Source organism: Chiloscyllium plagiosum, chromosome 2, assembly GCF_004010195.1.
Source record: "Chiloscyllium plagiosum isolate BGI_BamShark_2017 chromosome 2, ASM401019v2, whole genome shotgun sequence".
Lineage (NCBI taxonomy): Eukaryota > Metazoa > Chordata > Chondrichthyes > Orectolobiformes > Hemiscylliidae > Chiloscyllium > Chiloscyllium plagiosum.
Genome location: NC_057711.1, coordinates 15858547 through 15880283, shown reverse-complemented (window position 1 = coordinate 15880283; position 21737 = coordinate 15858547). Strand labels below are relative to the sequence as shown.

Genomic DNA, 21737 nt, shown 5'->3' with positions numbered 1-21737 from the left:
AGATTCTTTACCCAGAGAGTGGTGGGGGCATGGAATGCCCTGCCTGTGGGAGTGGCAGAGTCAGCATCATTGGTGACCTTTAAGCGGCAATTGGATAGGTACATGGATAGGTGCTTAAGTTAGGACAAATGTTCGGCACAACATCGTGGGCCAAAGGGCCTGTTCTGTGCTGTATTGTTCTATGTTCTATTAATTGGGTTTAGGGCCATACAAATCTTAATGGTTTGACATTGCGTTGAATAGCAATGACAAATTTGTGTTTGACCCAATTATCAACTCATTTCCCTGCTGCTAATTGTCAGATTAATCAATTAAAGTCAGTGGAAGCAATACTCACCATCACACAACTGCCTCATAGTGTTAATCTTATTAACTCTGTCAAACAGTCCTTAAGTTTCTTACACAGGACCTCACACCAACCATATGGATGAGAAAAGGATTTTAAAATTGTTTTTCATCTGCCTGAACATAATGCTGTAAGATACTGACAAACAGATTAAAGAATCATCTCAGTCATTTCTACTGTACTTTAACGAAGATGTTGAGCCTTTTCCTTTAAATAATTATGCTTCCTGTCAAAGAGCAGAGAAATGGATTTTAGAGAGACACATGGAGAGAAACTTAATCTTCAGCACAGATGGGAAACTGAACTTTTTTTAAAGTCTTTTTTAGAGTCAGGCACAGAGGGGGCAATCAGTAATAGCTACAAAGTTTTGCAAAGTGTATCCTTTCTTTGGTATATATTGGAATGTACACATCAGACTGTATACAGCTCAATGTGAGAAACAGTTCCTTTAGTAACAAATAAAAAATGTTTATCACAAGTAAAACTTGCTCAAGTAAAGATACAAACAAGGTTGACAAGGGTTTTAAACTGTACACAAATATATAACTACCCCACTCAAAACAGAATTATTCACAAATTGCCCAAATATTGGGCTGTAGCCAAAGTCATTTTGCACGTAAGCTGTTGGCACAGGGGCAGGTGTCTTCCTGGATCAGTTATGGTGGTTGAAATAACTTTTCTGGAGACAGTGGTGTAGACCTCAAAATTTGCCTTAGAAACCCTCCACTTTCAGTGATGAACCCTTCCAGTGGGTTTTCAGCAGACTCACTTTGATCAAAGGAGTTTTAAAGAAAACAAGAGATGAAAAATGCTGCTGTTCCATGCGCATTATCTCTGTGTTTAGATCCAACAGATCTATTACAATCACAAACTAGGTCATGTGATCATGCCTTGAAAGTATTGTAGACTCAGTCGCTATTATTGAGCAGCTTTACAAAAGCAACATTTTTCCTTGCTGCCGCTAGTCTCCTTTGTTCTACAAAGTGTTCCTTTCAAATGATATATTGATATACATCCATTTAATAATCCAAAAAGAATGTTTCAGATATCACATCTTCACAACGATACATAGTATACAGCAGCCAGCTGTACTGACTCAAATCCCTACTGAATTCCAGTAAAACTTCATCAGCCTTATACTCAAAACCTTTTTGATAATCATTGAGTTCAGTCATGGAAATGGTAATAGTTCCATCATTTTATCCCTACTCAGAATCGCAACGTGCAGTATGGTTCAGAATGAATTAGCAAGATTGAATGTGTCATTCCTTTATATTTTCCTTCAGTGATTCATTCATTCCTGTTGAATAAACCAAGAATAAAAATTTCTCAGGGTTTGCTCCAACCTTCAATTAATGAGTGTGGGGGAGAGCTTTGTGTATGTTTAAATTAACAGCAAGGGACCAAGCAACTTCTGAGCTCTTGAATTTGCACAATGCAATATTGAAAGACTCGCTGAAAGGATAGTTAATTTGAAATCATGTGGCAGCCTTCAAAGAAAACTGGATCAATCAATACCTGTTAGATCATGGCGATCCTGAGATTGCAAAAGATTCCGTTTTGTGCTTCCTTATAATAAGGGACTAACAGTTCATGTGAGTGAGTGGAGTAGGGGGTGGGGGTGGGGGGTCATGACGAATTATGTACACAGAGTGCAAAAACAGAAATTGCTGGGAGATCTCAAACTGTCTGGCAACATCTTTAGAAAGAAAGCAGAGTTAACGTTTCAGGTCCAGCGACCCTTCTTCAGAACTGAACTGGACTTGAAACATTAATACTGCTTTCTGAGGAAGTATCAGTGAGCCTGAAACGTTAACTCTGATTTCTCTCCACAAATGCTGCCAGACTTGCTGAGCTTTTCCAACAATTTGTGTTTTTGTTTCTGATTTCCAGCATCCACAATTTTTTTGGGTTTCGATTTGTTAAGTGTATCAATGCCTTGGATAGAAGGAGGTTTGAAAAGTTAAACACCTTTTTCTCACTTTGGATTTTCTTAAATTCTTATACAAAGTAAATCAAGTATTCTCTTATTCTCTCTGGTAAAATATATTTTAAAGATCACCCAAGCACACTAAATTTGCATGTTGATATCTGACAGTATTTCTTTTAAGTTCCTAGTCTATTTCTTTCTCTTCATAAATTGAGTTGGAATACTGTTGTGCAATGAAATTAATCACACAGTGTCTTAAATTTTCATGAAGTTACTTCTTCCTAGTTAAAAGCATTGCGACATGATTTGAGCATAAAGCTCATTCAGATGCTCCCCAGCACTGACCAAGTTATTTTTGTAACCTTCCATTACCTCCCTCAGCATCTGGACTATTTCATTTGGGTCACTAGAGGGCGATGTAGCTTTCTCTGAGAAAACTGCAGCCCAAAATAAAAGCAGTGAGCAGCTCCCTAAAATCTAAGCCCATGAACAAACAAAATCACTGATCATAGAATAAGTGCTCCAATTTGAAGTTATCACTAACTGTAATTTGAACCCTACATTGGGGTCAACTTTGTTATGTAATGACAGGAGAGGTACCTTGGAATTGTATCTGGTTTGAGGAGCGGAATATGAGATTTTTACACAATGTGAACTATGTGGTAGATTCCCTGTGTTAGAACATTCTGTATTTGTCCCTGCTCCGTGTCTCGATGTCAATATTAACTCATTTTATGCTCTCAAATCATTTTGTCATCTGACTGAAGCTCCTCTGTGTTTTTGCATGGGCTGTTAGTTTTGTGTGCCTGTTGGTACTGATTTCATACAAAATAAAGCACTTGCTATCATGTTAAAAGTGCTTTACATGGTTTATTATGCTGTGATCAGCAACATTACAGGAACTGGCATCAATTCTACAATATTGTAAGAGTAGGTTTGATAGGAAAACTCAGAACATGTCTGCCAGTCATTTTATTTAAATTATTTTAATTCATCCCCTCAAGATAAAATAGTTAATTTAAACACATTTGGGACACATATTTTAGCTTAGTTACCAGCTGTGCCCTCATTCTGGTTAATTTTAAATTAACATAGAACTGTTGCCACTGAATCTGGAAATGTACCAGAATCTTTGGTAATGTGTGTGGGATTTTTGGATTGAAATTGCAGTATGTTATAATAACGCCTTTGATCTGAATTTATTTCTGTTATTTTAATGAGCATGTTAAAATAACGTAGAATTCAGAAGGATATGTTAATACCTTTGTAATTAAATGCCACAGCAGCACTTCAATTTCCACGTCCTTTACCGCTGACATTTAGTTCCTTTCCTTTGCATCTTGTTTGTACCAACATCTATCCCAATGGAGGAGCGTGAGGGTCGACAGGTCATTTCCCCACCCTGTCCACTCTCCAACCAGATGGTGGAAGGTTTCCTGGAACATTACTGGGTGACACAACCACCATACTCTTCCCCTTCCTCCCTGATGATTTGGTAAAGGTTAGCATAATCTATTGTACTTCCTGCTGCCACCTGTAGATATAGTGGAATGATTTACAAAGGGAAGCTGTCGGCAAGATAGTATTGTCATTGGACTAGAATCCCAAAACCCTGGGCTGATGGTCTGGGAAAGTGTTGAAATCTGAGTTCAATAAAAATCTCAAATTGTTCAAAAGAAATTGGCCTGATAGTAAACCTGTAACCATTGTTGTTAAAAAAAAAAGGTCTGGCTTTGCTAATAAGGAAATCTACCATCCTTCCCTGGTCTGGTCAACATGTAACTCTAGACCCATAGCAATGTGGTTGAATCTTAACTAAACCACCAGTTCATGAGTAATTAAGGATAGGCAATGGATACTGACCTATCTAATAGCCCTCGAATGAACAAAAAGATGGGGCAGAACGGTTAGCACTGCTGCCTCATAGTGCCAGGGACCCAGGTTTGATTCCAGCCTTAGGCGAATGACTCTGTGGAGTTTGCACGTTCTCCCCATATCCGCATGGGTTTCCTCCGGGTGATCCAGTTTCCTCCCACAGTCCAAATATGTGCAGATTAGGGTGGATTGGCCATGCTAAATTGCCCACAATGTTCAGGGGGAATATAGGGAGATGGTCTGGGTGGGACAATCTTAAGAGGGCTTGTTTGGCCAAATGGCCTGTTTCCAAACTGTGGGGATTTCTAAAGAAATGCATATAATTAACCATGCACTAAACTGTGCCAGTGTTTATGCTGTGCCTAAATTTCCTCCCACTCCTTTTCATCTGACCCTATCATCTTATCTTTTTATTTTATCCAAATCTACTTCCTGGTTTACTGCATCAATGGCATGCCCTCTTTGTGATAACAAGTTCCACATTCTCACCACATACTGAGTAAAATAAACCTATCCAATTCCTATTGAATTGATCAGTGATTATTAGATGCTTCTAACCAGATTTCTCCACAAGTGAAAGCATTTATCTTAAACGTACCTGACTGAACCTATTAAATTAAGCTAGTTGTCAGGCTAGAGAAAGGAGCTTCAACCAGCCTTGAACATCTAACATGCACCAAAATTTCACATTTGGAAGTAATCCCTTTAGTTTTGTCCTTGCTTATTTCTTTTGTTGTTATCTCTTTCCCATGTGTGAACACTGAAAGCACTTGTAACCCACTCCAGTAGGTAACTGGGACAAATAGTATGGTCCAATGACCAGGACTGGTTGAATGCTGTTTTAGCTGATTGTAGTTAAGGTGATATGAAGAATTGTATCAGGAGTCTATCACTGTGTTGGAGCCAGGAAACTCAATGAGTTCTCACTTTAGGAGCAAATGCAAGTTAAAACTATAGACATACAATAAGAACATCTACACCATTTAGAATTTTAAAAAATTTACTTCGACTGTACAGATTATTACATTTATTATTACGTCTGTTATAATATCACAATACCCTGTGGATTTGACTAATAATCCTGATTCATTTGCTCCCTTCCTTTGTCAGATTTACCCATGGCATTCATTACCCATCCATAATGGGCCCTGAGAAGAATTTCCAACCATGAGATTGAGGAGAGAGGAAGGGATACAGGGATGAGCCAAGATCACTCAATTATTTGTTTAGATTGTGGCTGATCTGCACTGAACATAGAAAGTGCTGGGGAAATTCAGCAGGACTGGCAACATCTGTGCAGAGAGAAACAGAGTTAATGTTTCAAGTCCAATCTGAGCCAGTTCTAAAGAAAAATCAAACAGGACTCAAAACGTTAAGTTTATGCAGCATTTTCTGTTTTTTATCTCAGATTTCCAATCTGCATTATTTTGTTTTTATAACTTGACTTATCTGACATGGTGGGCCAAAGGGCCTATCTCTATGCTATATGACTGTATGACTATGACTCGTTAACCTGTTTAGTTTTTAAACTACCCTTAATATATTTACTTAATCTTGTCATTTAGCAGCAACTCTGTCAATTACTGCTAAATGGTCCACCACATCTCAACAAGTTTCTGAAAGAAGAAGTTCTAGATTTCTACAACACTTTGTTGGAAGAGCTATGTCTGGCCATCACCCTCAAATGGCTTAGCTCTAAGTTTAAGTCTATTCTCTGTTGACCTCAAACCTACAACCTGATGAAACAGTTGTGTTATTCTGATAGTTGTTGAACATCACCAATGAGATAAGTGTCAGGGTAGTACTAAACAACTCAGATCAATAGATAGTACTTGCCTGTTTCTCTCAAGAGAGCATACAAGATGTATTAAAAGTGGTTGAGGTAGAAATGTTGTGCATTTGGGAAATACACTTTGTTTCTGGATCTTCGATCCATTGTCACAGTAACATCTGAACTGTAGCTTACATGGCCTTGAGAATCATTGACTTTATTCAGCACTGAATTATCCGCACAATTTCATCTGTACTTCAATAAATAGCAAACACATTAAAAACAATCGTCAAAAGTCACACAACACCAGGTTATAGTGCAACACGTTTATTTGAAATCACAAGCTTTCGGAGCGCTGCCCCATAGTCAAGTAAAGTCAATGATGAAGGTGACTTCATCTGACGCAGGAGCAGCACTCCAAAAGCTCACAAATTCAAATAAACCAGTTGGATTATAAACTGGTGTGAGTGACTTCTGACCTTGTCCACCACAGACCAACACCAGCACCTCCACATTTAAAAAAATTGAGAAGACCATAAGACCAAAGATATAGGAGCAAAATTAGGCCATTGTCTCAATTAGTTGCAGAAAGTATACAAATATTAAAATGGGGGATAAGCATTTCACAGGTTATATTATTCACAGATTGAATTAAAGAATGAAATAGAAATATATTAGCTAAATATTTCTGAGCTTCCATTGCAGAGTGTAAAAAGGAGCTCAGAATGGTATCGTGTGACAATGATGTTGTTGTTCTTATCTGACATGGTCATCCAGGGTTAACCTGAACATTCTGTTACTTTCTCAGGATGATGAGGTGAGAGAAAGTCGCTTTAGCTTTGCTGCATATGGGGTGGGACCTTGCCTACAAACAAAAGATGGCGTCACCACTAAAGGTGCAATCAACGCATCCCAGACTGCCCCAAAAAACCAAGATGATATGAGAAAACTCTTCATTGACAGAGCCAAGAAGATCGATACCGTGGCACGGGCTGGTTTTCCTTTAGCCTTTTTAATTTTCAATATTTTCTATTGGGTCATTTACAAAATCCTCAGACACGAGGACATACACCAACAGCAATAGTTTAAGCCTCAAACAGGCATCATTAACAACATGTCAGTAACAGAAGTAACATTGAAAGAGATCTTAGTGTAATAATGAGGCCACTTTGGGCCAGAATTCATCTTTAATACACTGAGCAGTAATGTTAAATGTACTATGCAAATTTAAAGAGGAACCCAAATGAATAATAATAGATTACTTCTCTAATGCTTTCTGCATTTTCACATCACAGAGAGTACTTGGGAAAGAGATTTTTTACATGACTGAGAATATGATAAAGTTAAATATTGGCTGAAATAAATATGTTTATAGTTTTGTTTTCTTGTTTTGATGTTTTGCCTTGACTGCTTCCAATTTGAAGATAGCAATAACTAAATTACTGTAGACTTATCAGGGGGAACTGTTGTGGAATGCAACAATTATCTAGGAGAGAGAGCAAGTAATTGGAAGTTTACTGTATGTCTTCCAGCCAGTCTGGTTTCTTCTTTTTATCCTCCAAACTTTATTCAATCTCGGGATGGGAAAGCAATTTCTTGGCTGACAAAATAAGGGACACATTCACCCATCCAATTCCTCTCCTTTGCCTTGTAGCTACACCACTTGGCTGATGTGGTAGTTTGTTCTTATAATCAAGTCTTGTTTAAAAACAGAAAGTGCTGGAGTAACTCAGCATGTCTGATGACTGGGTGGCACAGTGGCTCGGTGGTTAGCACTGCTGCCTCACCCAGGTTCGATTCAACCCTTGAGGGACTGTGTGGAGTTTGCACGTTATTGTCTGCCTGGGTTTCCTCTGGGTGTTCCGGTTCCCTCCACAGTCCAAGGTTAGGTGGACTGGCTATGCTAAATTGCCCCTAGTGTCCAGGCGTGTGTAAATTAGCTGTATTAGCCATGGGAAATGCAGGGTTACAGGGAAAGGGTGGAGGATGAGTCTGGTTGGGATGCTGTTCGGAGGGTTGGTGTGGACTAGTTGGGCTGAATGGCTGGCTTCCACACTGTAGGGATTCTATGAAGTAACTGCACCTGTAGAAAGAATGTTAACGTTTTGATCGAATCCAGTGTAACACTTGTCCAGAACCAAAGACTTAACTCTTTACCTTTGGCATTTGGTGATTTGTTTTTTTCAGGGTGGGAGTGAATTGAATCAAATAACTGTCCCTATTTGATGCAAATGGGATAAACAAAAATGTCTTACCCAACAAACAATGAGCGAGCTTTGAGATTTCCCAGCTCAAAATTAACTTTGGAAATCTAAGGATAAAGATTAAAACTCGTTAATGAATTTGGCAATAGATCATTGCAACCTCAAAAGGATGTGCTCCTGGGAAGTAGAATTAATGAGGAGATAAAAGGGAATCCATGATGTATTGTGAGTACGCTTGCTAATAATGTTTTAATTACAACTAAGAAAGCCCATTGGTTCAGGGCCATTGTACTGCAGCACCAAACAGGAACACACAAAGCCCGAAGATATAGTTTGTAGGTGGAAAGGGAGATGTTGGAGGCGAGATGGAAAAGTCAATCAGTATGAGATCCTGTAAAAGAATGAGACAGAGGCAGAGTCCATGAGTTTCAAAGAATTGAGGCTGCGTTTCTTTTAAATTTTTACTTCCATATTATGTAATATACATATATGCACCAGTACAGTTAGGTAAAGAGGCAATACAGGAAAGTACCCCCTGCGATCTTGTGAAAATGCTAAACAGCTCCTAAACCATCTGTGAATGATACCATATAACACGACTAATTTTCAAGGTGTTACTATTCCACAAACCAACACCTGCATTTTACAGATTTACTGCTTAACTCTGGTGATGCAGTTCTTTATTTTGCAATGTGTAAAATGTACTACTTGCTGATAAGTACAATACAGCCGTATTGCGTGCATTGATGCTGATACTCTGACTGCACTGCCTGTGTTCCAGTTTAAAATAGTCAAACGAGACGAGATAACTTCTGACTGTTATCCATTTCTGGTTCTTAGTTTTTGCATATGAGCGACTGACAAACAGGATCACACCCATGAATCTTACTTGTACATTTATTCCCAGCTTACCTTGTTACAAGCCACCCTTGTGCCAGCTGCGAAGTGCAGGCTCTTTGATAAAAGCTGACAGATGTGAACTGTTCAAAGTCTGAGCCTTGTTACCAAAGCCATTTCTGACATTCCTAGCTTGCTGCTGATTACTGCCATAACGTAGGCTGAGACCCCATGCAACTAATATGACACATTCTTGATGTGGTGAGATGGCCAAAAATAGGAGCTTATTTGGGGAGCTCAAAAACAGACATTATTTGGTGAATCTTTAATGAAATGCATTCCAGCTGATGTACCATTTCTCAAAAATCACATACATAATGTCCACAATAGAGTGCTTTCAACTGATGGGTGTCTCAGAGTGAAGAGATGTTGCAGAAGTATAATAAGAGACATATTTACAGTAATTGGGATTTCCCATTTAGGGAGAGTGAGCTCCATTCAGGACTCTCTGATTTTCACTTCTGTCCCTGGGAACTGGTTTCTAATTATACAGTGCTGTGTAATATAGAGAGACTCAGGAGGGTGGAGGGGCAATTTTGACACTGGGCAATAATGTGTAACATACACGCAATATTGTATTGACCACCCATTGCACATTCCTCCATTATCATTCTGACGAAGGTCAACAGGAATGAAAGTCAGGAGCAATGTGTGTCATCTGACACTGCCTATTTTGTCTGGTCACCCAGAATCATAATGGGTCCTTCCCCAGGGGATAAGCATGAAGGCAGAAGCTCTCGTCTTTACTTTCCTGAAGCAGCAGGCCTTAAGTTGATGATGGAGGTGTTGAATCAAACTTTTCTGTGACCACACTCTCACCAAGCTCTCTGTAGGCTCAGCTGTCTATATATAGACTCCAGTCAATCAGACTCTTATCCAATGAACGCCAATCTAGTCTTGATTGTAGTCAAGCCTTAGAACTCCATATTGAAGGCCATTGTGCCCTTAGTTCTTACACATGTGAAATGACGTTTTACTTTTAAGGGAACAAGATATGTATAAAACAGGTGAATCTTCATTTTCAGTTTTAAAGTCTAAAATTTACAAGAAATAGACTTATTTTTTCTTTTTCTAAATTATACAGCCGCGAGGTGTCTTTTACAGTAGAAGAAATTTTTTCCACAATTACTTCATATATTTGTCTGGATGTTGCATGTTATTTCTTATTGAAGGTTAATGTTTGTTTGATTTCTTATGATTAGTAAGTGCTACTTTCTTAGCGTAACTCTAAAGGAACTACTGAACAAACGTCAATGATGCTGTTTGTCGTAATATGTGCAAGGAAATACCTTTTGAACAAATATACTTTCTAGCAGTTGAAAAGCAAGACTTTTGTATTGTGTTGGGCTCAGTGGAAATAATACTGTGTAATATTGCATTATAAGCACTTCCTTTGTTCATATCAAATTCAATTGTCCAGCATTTTAAGAAGGAAAAGGGAATGGATATGCGGTTTTAGTGACTAGCTCCAGTCAGAAAACCATGACCAACACAGACACAATAGGCCAAGTAATCTCCCATTATGCAGGGATTTCAGTAACAGTCTATGACATTAAAAACCATTAAAAATAAACTCCTCTAAAAATTGCAGAGAATGTTGTGGGATATTTAATACACAAAGATAAGGCGTTCACACAGTATTATTTTTCAGCCTGTAAAAACTCAAAAAGCATTTATTATCCAAAAATCAACAGCTTTGGTAATTTCCTGATTGCTTTTATTTTGTAAAGAGCTCACACTCAAGACATTCGACAGACAAGCATTCATCTCTTTTAATGATTTTCAAAGAGAAACTGTCTAAATTCCAGACTCAGCATTTGTTGCTTGGCTGAAACAAGCGCACTTGTGCATTAGGTCTTATTCAGAGATTACGTTAATAATGGATTGATAACATTGGAGAGGCTTAATTCTCATTGCTTTCACTGCATAATACACAAAACTGCTGGAAATCGTAAACAGTAGCACGATATTCACAAGAGATAGATCAACAACTGAAAGAGAAACAGGGTTGATGGTGCAATGTGGTTGTTCATCAGGCTTTCAGACTGAAAAGAACCTTGGTAATCAATGTGCCTCTAGGAGCTAATGATTAGCTCCTGCATGCTACAGCCAGCCACAGGGGACAATCAAAAATATGTCTGTATTTGTTTGTGTTTAATTATTGGACCATTTGCTTTATTAATTCTGAAATGATTAGAGGTGCAGATGCCTGTTGACTGAAGGGGACAATTGGAAGCAGGAAGTTGCACTGATGTAACCTCCATCACGAACTGTTCTTTGGCTGTCCTATTTGTTATAAGTCCAAAAAATTAAAGGAAAGCTGAAAAGAACAACAGGAGGAGAGCAGAGGAGATGGGAGTGGGAAAACCACCAAAACACCTCATGAACTTGATTAAAACTCAACATTATAGTTGCTCTTTCAGTGAAGCCAAGTTCAAGGATGGATTGGATAAGCTAGGGTTGTTACAGAGGAGATTGTGTATAAAACCGTGAGGACTGTGGATAAGAAGATCATTTTACCCCTTGGCTTGGAGTGGGGGAGCCATAATGAGGAGGTATAGATTGTAGTTAAGAGATGGGAGGTTTACAATGAATGTGGACTTTTCATGTTAGAGAGCGAGAGGGGTGGGAGGGAACTGGTGGAATTTGAAACTCATTGCCTGATTACCAGAATGAGGGAGAAACCCTGGTAACATTTCAAAATTACTTAGATATGCACTTTAAGTACTGGAACTGACAAGGTTCTAGACTGTGATGTAGAGAGGGGTTGCACTGAATGGCTACTTGTCTGTTCAATGGACCAAATGATTTTAATCATGCTGTAAACTTCTATAATGTGATTCTACGGAGAAAGCCGACAATAGTTTCAACCCAATTTTGTCAGCGACTTCCTGGTTGTCCTAATGTTCAAGTTAGTGCTTAATTGCTGGCAAGAATTGTGAAATTCCTTTTTGCAACATAAAACATCCAGGGATACAAAAGAATGTAGAGCGAAGTCATGTGGATGGAATTAAGACAGAGATCAGTATTCAATCTAATTGAATTATGAAGTAGGAATTACATATAAATGAAGTGAAAAAAAAACTGGTATGAGTTAAACTATGAAGTTTACATGTTTGCCTGTTCTCCTTCTTCAGGTATCTAACTACATGTCTATGACAGTTTATAGAGATTTGACGTCATTAATGCAAATAAATTGCCATGGCATATCCCTTTCCCTTTAAACTTAATTGAGAGAAAACAGGAGAGAAATGTTAGCACGACATTAATAGTAACATAGGTTGAAAGAAAGAAGCGCAAATTAGGCAGATAAGTCATCTTTTTGGTGGATGCCTAATCTTCAAAATTAGGTTATAAAAGTAGAGAGACTATTTATGACAAAACAAATGTTAATCTGCACACTTATAAATTTTACTGATGAATGTAACCTGCTTTGGCAATCTTAGAACTCTGAAAATGTTGCATGTGACATGACCTAAGATATTTCTAATCAATCTGGTCAGGTATGTTGTTACATACCTCTGGAATATGTGGCACTTGAATCCAGGTATCGAGGGTTCAGAACAAATGCCACTACACCATAACACTCCCATCCTAATCTTATATTACAGTCTTTCATTTGCATTATACATCTGACCAATCATTATTCTGACTATTACAGTTTATTTTTTGGGTGCTTCATTAAGTGGAGTGACTGAGTCTCCTGATCCAAATTGGATCTTGACAGGGGGCTTACTTGTAGTCAGCTTTTAGAGGGTAACCAATGAATTTAAGGAGCTAGAGACATTTATTTTTATGGATAAAAAATTTCTTCCAGTTGATTGTAGCTTTAAAGGGCAGAATTTAAGTACTTAGAGACACAGGAGCTCCAATAACAGACAGGTAATTGCCTGTTAGATTTGAAATTGGATCAGCGCTCCTATTGCAGGCCACAGCTTGGTTGCCAAGGCAAACATTTCATGATATAATCCTAATCATGAGTTTCAGGTTCCACCAGAGCAGCTGCAAAAACTCATGTTTAATTAATAAATACATCTTGATTAAAAAGCTAATCTCATTAATAACGAAACTAAATTGTCATAAAAACCCATCTGGTGCACCAGTGCTCTTCAAGGAAGGAAATCTGCCATCCTTGCCTGGTCTGTACTCCACCAGACTTCAAATCCAAACCAGTGCGTTTGAATCTTAACTATCTGCTGAATTGACTCAGCAAGTCCTTGAGTTGTGTCAATAAACAAAACACACTGGAGACATGCCCATAACCATGGTTCAAGACAATCGTTCACTCGCACTTTCTCAATAACAAATAGGGTTGTATTGCCAATACATGTGTCTCCCAAGAATATTATTTTAAAACATGTCTGTCTTTAATTGTCCTTGAGAAGGAGGTAATGAGTTAACTTCTTGACCTGCAGTGCACACACTGTATGTACATCCACATAGTGCTGATACGTGAGCGTTCCAGGGACTTGGCCCACTAGAAATGAAAGGATAAGGATATAGATCAATTACAATTGTTAGTAGCTTGGCCTGAAGGAACTTGAAAATGATGGTGTTCCCAAATGCTAGCTGCTCTGGTCCTTCTAGGTGGTAGAGACTGCAGGTTTGGCAAATACTGTCAAAGGACAATGGTGAGTTGCTTCTTGTAGATGGTAAACACAGCAGTTACTGTTCCTCAGTGGTGGAAGGAGCAAATGTTGAAGCCAATCAAAGATGCTGCTTTGTTCTCGACGGTGTGGAGGTTCCTGGGTGTTCTTTGCCGCATGGGTTGGAATTGCCCAGTGTCATACCAGCCCAGAGTTGGCATGTTGCAGTTTTCTGGTCAGACAGTTCTTTGGGCATAAAATCCCATCCTCAAAATGGAGCAGGATTCCCACCACAAATGCTGACTAAATTACCCTTCGCACGTTCACTGCTCCAAGTTTCTGATTTTGAATGTTTATGGAGTCGAGAGCAGTAGACAAAGTAAAAATAGAAAATGCTGGAAATATTCAGGACTTGCAGCATTTGTGGAGAGAAAAAGTGTTACTGTTTCAAAACCACATAGGCCTAAATCAGAAATTGTTGCAGAATCCCTGTGGAGAGAAAGCAGAGTCAACATGCACAGTTCTTAAGAAGGGTCACTGGATTCAAAACGTTAACTCAGTTTTTTTTCTCTCATTAGAAAAAAGACCATAAAATAAGAAAATCTGTTCTTCACTTCCAAATATTCAGAACATGACACTGCAGAAATGGGAAGTGGGCATTGATCAGTTGTAAAGTTTGACTGGATGTCTAACTTCAGCTTTAGCTACTGCAGTTTCTTGTAGAAATGGAGAGAAAAGAAGGAGACATGGGATCATTGTCAGTGAAGAAGTTTAATCAACAATGTTTCCCTATGGGTGGGGTGTTCAGGACCTCAAGTGAGATCATGAGCTGAAATTTTTGTTCAGGAGCTCTGAGGCAGCAATGGCCACCATGGAGTTCTGACCAAGTTCCAACAGTTGTCCTCCTGTCCTGACAGAATCCTGCAGTCAGAACCCTCCCACACCATCCCCTTCCCCAAGATGATAGTCCCAGAGGCCCCTCTTACCTCTCACACCTCTCGCTCTCAAAGAGGGATCAAGACAATATTCAGGCCTCAAAATGGTGTCACGGTGGGATCAAATTTGAGAAGCACTGTACCGGGGGTGTATGTTAAAATAGAGTCCATTTAGTTGTGGAATTGGAAAGGACATGCCACTACTCAAACCATGCAGTTAAGGTAAATGGAGGCTTTTAAACAACTCAAAGAGTCAATACAGTTGAATTTAAAGGCTGGGAGAAATGCCCTGAAGAGGACGGTTGTTGGAATAGGGAATGCCCTGACACAGGAAGTACCCGAGGTAGAGACCTTCCAAGAAAATAGTGAATAAAAATTTGAAGCAGAATGGGAGAGACTACAGGTATCGGGATCCGATTGAATTGCACTAAAAAATCACAATGATCTTCACAGAGATATAATAGAATCAGGGGGCTCAATGCTTTTTCCCAGTGCTACAAGCCTCTCTGCTCTTTACTTCAGTAGATTTAACTGATACAAACCAAAAGATCTGTTTGATATATTATCACTTGTACCAAGGTACCGTGAAAAGTGGACATTGTAGAATACTGGAGTGATTAACAACACATGACTAAAACAACACACATACCTAATAGTTACCAAGTAAAAGGTAAGGGTAATGTCACCATAGTCTTACCAGACCATAGGTTTTTAGACTTGCCTTCAACTGTCCTTTAAGTATCAGGGGATAGTGATCACTGCCGGCTAATGGCTTAAAATCAATTCAAGTGTGAACATTGTTGACCAGCATGAAGTGCCCCACACAGAAATGTAGGCCAACTAAAGGCATTAAGCATTTCCTGCTGAGGACACTGTAGCCTCAGTTTTTTACAGCTAAGAATTCATCCTTACAGTTCAGCAGTGGAGCAAATTGGGCAGGTTGACATCCTGATGCATTCTGCAGTTGGTTTTCTCAAGATGTATGATAATGCACTGAAACAATGATTTTAAAAATGTAACTTTGTGTCGTAAAATGACTTATGTGCCAATAGGACATTGCCATCCATAAGCTATACAATTTATGCAATGGTGAGCACAGTTAAATCATCTTAACGCTGCGTTAGTTCAAACTTAAATATTTTCAGTACGTTTGTATTGCAGATATTGGGTATTTCTGAAGAGGTGTTCTTCTAGCCTGTACTTTATAGGTGAAAACTATTTTAAAGCAAACATTTTGGAACATTGTCACATTAATCAGCCAAACATTTAAATTAAACTATTTCTTCACTTCTGTATAGTTGTAACTGATTCATAAATCGAATTAATATTGCATGAAATATAATATAAAGTGAATTTTATTGTATTTTGTCCTATTTTAATAATATGCCAGCTGAGTCAGTGATTAAATGTGCAATTTACAGTGTACATGTATTTGTAAATATTTTGCTGTATAATTTATGCAAATAAAGATTTTTTCAGAATCTGGTTTGCTCCCAAGATATGATTTGTTTTCCAAAGCAAGTAATTAGATACATGAACCTCATTATTGTTGAAATGTCCCAAATTAACTCACACAATGGGCAGGATGTTCACGCCCTCAACCCTGGGGAAGTTGGGGTCACGGGGCTGGGAGCGAGGACAGGAAATAACAGTCCAGAAAATGGCAGTGCCAGGCAGAATGCAGGTTATCTGGTGCAATTGCTCGTGTGCCCACCATTTTAGAGGAGGTGGTCTTGTGCCCCATACTTCATTATAATTAGCTGCATCAAAAGCCTTGCCCACTCTGTATAAAGGAGCTGAACCTTAAATTTCCCAGTAGACCTCCTATATTCCACTTCAGTGATCAGAGGTAGAGACACAAAGTTTAGGTGGGATTTGAGTGCCCTCTGCCTGTCTTGATGTGAAAGCAACTGGGAGGCAAAGGCCTAGTAGTAGTATCACTAGGCTATTAATCCTGATACCCCAGTAATATTCTGGAGACTCCATCTCCAGTCGTTCTCTGGCACATAGTGGAATTTGAATTCAATAAAAATCGGTGATAGTGATGTAGTGATTGGGACCACATGGGTCTCATTGACTATGAGTTCCCTGATTGGGGCTGTTAGTCTGGACCAATCAGGGGGTCCTGGCTGACAGATACAAACAGGAGGTTCAGAAGGTCTCCTTAGTCTGGGGACTGGTTTTGAGCTGGCTGATCACAGCCCATATACAGGGCTCATGTTAATAAAGGGTGACTTGGTCACGGGATACCAGTCTCTGTGAAGTCATTTCAGTGATGACCACAAAACCATTGACAATTATTAGGGAACAATCCATCTAGTTTACTTATGTCCTTTAGGGAAGGAAACTGCTGCACTTACCTAGTCTGGCCTACATGCGATTCCAGACCCACAGCAATGTGGTTGACTCTGTGGATGAACAACAAAAGCTGTGGGAGAGACTACAACTAGGGCAATAACATCAGAATGTGGTCACCCATTTAAATCAGGAATCAGGCAATTTATTTTCCCCAAAGGGTTGTTAACGTGGAATTTTCACCCTCAGCAAAGCATGGTGGCTGGGTCTCTAAATTTATTCAAGGTTGAGTGGTACAGCAAGCGTGAGGGCCAAATGGCCTGTTCCTACTTCTAAGTCCTATGTTTCCATGTACCATGTCCTCTCAGTCCATCATGTTAATTCAGATTCAGATTTCTCATTTAATTCATGTCCCCTCACCCATCCAGATGCCAAAGTATACTGCTCAGATTTCCATCATACCTCCAAGAACCCTCCAGTGCCATTCACCTGGTGTACTTTATGTACGGTCCTTAGGAGTCATGCTAAAGCAATGGGAACTGATTTAAAATAATTGAAAACAACATAAACTTCTGACAGCCTCATCAAACAGTGAATTAAAGTCAATATCAATAGCACTGAGAGAAAACAGCTCCAGTTCAAAGATGATTGTCCAGTTTTTGAGTATCTATTAGGTTTACAAACTAATAAACAACCATGTCAAAGACATATTCTATTATTTCAGTCTCTTTAAAGTTTTAATTATTTTTTTTTCAATAGATCATCTGCTGTGTTGAAGTCATCAACAATGTTTAAAATCCAAACAATAATGGCTACAGATTTCCAAATAAAAACTTAAAATCACTTTGCCTAAGACAGACAGAACAGAACGTGCTTATGCAAGGTTTGTGAAGATTTGTAGCTCAGATTGAGGTTTAGGGTGTAGATTTGCTCACTGAGCTGTAGGTTTGATATCCAGACGTTTCATTACCTGGCTAGGTAATATTATCAGTGGCGACCTTCAAGTGAAGCGAGGCTGTTGTCTCCTGCTTCTATTTATATGTTTGTCCTGGATGGGGTTTGTGGTGATGTCATTTTCTGTTCGTTTTCTGAGGGGTTGACAGATGGTATGAAGATCTATATGCTTGTTTATGGCATTGTGGTTGGAGTGCCAGGCCTCTAGGAATTCTCTGGCATGTCTTTGCTTAGCCTGTCCCAGGATAGATGTGTTGTCCCATTCTAAATGGTGTTTTTTTTCCTCCGTGTGTAGGGCTACGAGAGAGAGAGGGTCATGCTTTTTGTGGCTAGCTGGTGTTCGTGTATCCTGGTGGCTAACTTTCTTCCTGTTTGTCCAACGTAACGTTTGTGGCAGTCCTTGCATGGAATTTTGTAGACGACATTGGTTTTGTCCATGGGTTGTACTGGGTCTTTTAAGTTTGTTAGCTTTTGTTTGAGAGTGTTGGTGGGTTTGTGTGCTACTAGGAATCCGAGGGGTCTTAGTAGTCTGGCTGTCATTTCTGAAACTTCTTTGATGTATGGGTAAGGTGGTTAGGGTTTCTGGCTGTGTTTGGTCGTAGCCTTGTAGCCCTCCACATGGAGGCAAAAAAAATCATTTCGACTGGGTCAACACATCTATCCTGGGACAGGCTAAGCAAAGACATGCCAGAGAATCCCTAGAGGCTTGGCACTCCAACCACAACGACATAAACAAACACATAGATCTAGATACCATCTACCAACCCCTCAGAAAACGAACAGGAAATGACATCACCACAAACACGAGGAACCCCATCCAGGACAAACATATAAATAGAAAGCAGGAGACAACAGCTTTGTTTCAACTTGGATGTCGCCACTGATGATGTTACCTAGCCAGGTAATGAAATGTCTAGATATCAAACCTACAGCTCATCGAGCAAACCTACACCCTAGAACGTGCTTATTTTCATTTCAAAGTAGAGTCTATGTGAATAAAAAGAGATGAACAACTGTAGGTAGAGACATTCAAAGCTATCAGTTACTTTACATCACAGGGCAAGACATGACAGCAGAAGTTCATGGATTCAATGTATTTAATGAATGTAGGCACTTTCTTCAATGGAAAAAGTACTGTAATGCATGACAAAACTCCAATGTAACGATCAGCATACCTTTCTATCCCTACTTTGAAACACTGTAGTTAAAAACACAATTACATTGCAATACAGCATTGAATAGTGACATTTGTTGGTGTCAAAACATTGCATACTTATGTTTCAGAATGTTCCTGATTCCTCTGCTGGTTTTAGCCACTGGTCACAAACTCAGCAAGAAAGCACTTTTTTTTAGCGTTTCCAAGCGACAAACCAATGGATTGAAATTGCACGTGGGAGGAAATGCAATTTGTTGTGACCCTCACAATAAAAAGACTGACTTTATTTCAAGAGATGCTTTCGTGTTTTGCAGACAAGGACTTCCCAACACTCCAACTTTTATGAGGGCAGGAAGTTGGGGAAAATGTTCCACTTGCAGCAGGCCGAAACTCAGCCCAATTTTTCCCAACCTCATTTGTACCTTTGTTTGGAGTCACAATCCAAGTCATTGATCTTGCATTTTTGCCATGAGGAAGAGTAATTTTGAAGCACGGTGCTTAATTTAGAACACTTCTGGTTTCTATCATTCTACAAGATGAGAATAAGGAATTTTGAACATTTGTTCCTCCTCAGGTTCTCCCCTCTGTCTGTGCTGAGGCCCAGTGTGAGTGAACCTGAACCTTTGTGTGAGCTGTAGGCCAGTTGGTCACATTCATTCTGCTCAGTGAGAAGATTGTTGGTTTGAGTCAAACTCCACTTAAAGTCACTCAGTGCAGTGCTAAAGGCGTGCAGTAGTGTGACTTCAATGCTTTTATTTGCCTCCTATCAGAGTCAATCCTATAAAGTAATTAACCATCTCAACTCATCTTCAAAAAAATTCTCACAGCGATGAATTGAAGAATTTATTTTTGAAATTCCCCACAAAATGTTATTCTGTGAATATAGCTATGAGTTCAGGAGTAACTGATGAATTACCATAAGACCATAAGAAGATAGGAGCAGACTTATGCCTTTCGGCCCATCATATCTGCTCCAGCATTCGATCATGGCTGATATGTTTCTCAACACAAATTTCCTGCCTTCCCCTCATAACACTTGATCCACTTACCAATCAAGAGCCTATCTATTTCTGTTGTAAATGCAATCAATGACTTGTCCTCCACAGCTTTTTGATTCACCATCTTCTGGCTGGGAAAGTCCTCCTCATCTCAGTCCTAAAGTGTCATCCCTCATTCTAAGGCTGGTCCCTCAGGTCCTACTCTCTCCTACCAGTTGAGACATCTTCTCCAAATCCATTTACTCCAGGCCTCTCAGTATTCTGTAAGTTTTGATCTGATCTCCCTCATCCTTCTAAACTCCATCCATTACAGACCCAGAGTCCTCAACCACTCCTCATATGGTCAGTCCTTCGTCCCTGGGATCATCATGTAAACCGTCCTTAGAACCCCTCCGAAACCAGCACATCCTTCCTTAAATACAGGGCCCAAAACTGCTGACAATTTTCCAAATATGCTCTGACCAGAGCTTTATGCAGCTCAGCAGTACACCTCTTCTCTTTTAATCCAGCCCTCGTGAAATGAATGCTAACATTGCATTTGCCTTCCTAATTGCCTAACTGTTAACCTTAAAAGAATCCTAAACTAGGGCTGTCTAGTCCCTTTGTGTTTCAGATTTAAGAAGCCTTTCTGCGTTTAAAATATAGTCCACCTCTATTCTTCCTGTGAAGTTCCATAACCTCACACTTTTCCACATTGTATTCCAACTGCCATTGCATGGCCTACTCTTTTTGCCTGTCCAAGTCCTTGTGCAACCTCCCCACTTCCTCAACACTATCTGTCCTTCTGCTTACCTTTGTGTCATCCGTAAACTTTGCAACAATGCTCTCGTTCCTTTGTCTAGATCATTAATGTTGATGTGAATAGTTGTGACCTTAACACTGACTCCTGTGGAGCTCCAACAGACACCTGCTGCCATCCTGAGAAAGACCCTTTTGTCCCCATTCTGCCTTCTGCCAGTCAGCCAATCCATGCCAGTACCTTGCCCCAACACCATGAGCTCTTTTCTTTTTTCGCAGCCTTCTGTGCGGCACCATGTCAAAGGCCTTCTGGAAATCCAAACAAATCACATCCGCTGGCTCTTCTTGGTCTAACTTGCTCATTGCCTCGTCAAAGAATTCTAACAGATTTGTCGGGTACGACTTTTCTTGACAAAATCATGCTGACTCAGCCCAAATTTACCATGCACTTCCAAGTACACCGCAATTTTATCCTTAATAAAGATCTCTAAAATCTTACTAATGACCAAGGTCAGGCTAACCAGCCTGTAGCTTTCTGTCTTCTGCCTCCCTCCCTTCTTAAACAAGAGTGTTACATTGGCCATTTTCCAGTCTTCTTCTCTCCCTGACTCTAGTGATTCCTGAAAGATTATTATCAACACTTCCATAATCTCCTCAAATATCTCCTCCAGAACTCTGGGGTGTAGGCCATCCAGTCCAAGTGATTTATCCACCTTCCGACCTTTCAGCTTCTCCAGCACCTTCTCCTTAGTGATGGCCACTACACTCACTTGCTCCTGATTCCCTCTGAAAGCTCTGGTATGCTACTGATGTCCTCTACCATGAAAACTGATGCAAAGTACCTATTCAGTTCCTCCATTAATACTTTGTTCCTCATTACCTACTTCTCCAGACTCATTTCCCTTCCCACGTGGTTAAAGATGCCCTCCAATGCATCTCGTCCACATCCCGCACCTCCGCCCTCAGACCATACCCCTCCAACCATAACAAGGACAGAATGCCCCGGTGCTCACATTCCACCCTACCAATCTTCGCATAAACCAAACCATCCG

The 21737-nt window shown here is 39.7% G+C and overlaps 1 protein-coding gene across 6 annotated transcripts in view; it reads left to right on the top strand.

The window, feature by feature from the left end:
- Nucleotides 1-7694, top strand: part of glra3 (glycine receptor, alpha 3) — a 221916-nt gene extending 214222 nt beyond the window's left edge. For 5 of the 6 annotated variants that reach the window (XM_043704636.1, XM_043704642.1, XM_043704625.1 and 2 more), the window contains one exon: nucleotides 6731-7694. In XM_043704636.1, coding sequence (XP_043560571.1) covers nucleotides 6731-7006 — 276 coding nt within the window. In that variant the 3' untranslated portion in view covers nucleotides 7007-7694. Of the gene's footprint in view, nucleotides 1-5261; nucleotides 5360-6730 lie in introns of those variants that run through there. The other variant, XM_043704667.1, reaches the window with a different exon arrangement.
- Nucleotides 7695-21737: the final 14043 nt, after the last annotated feature.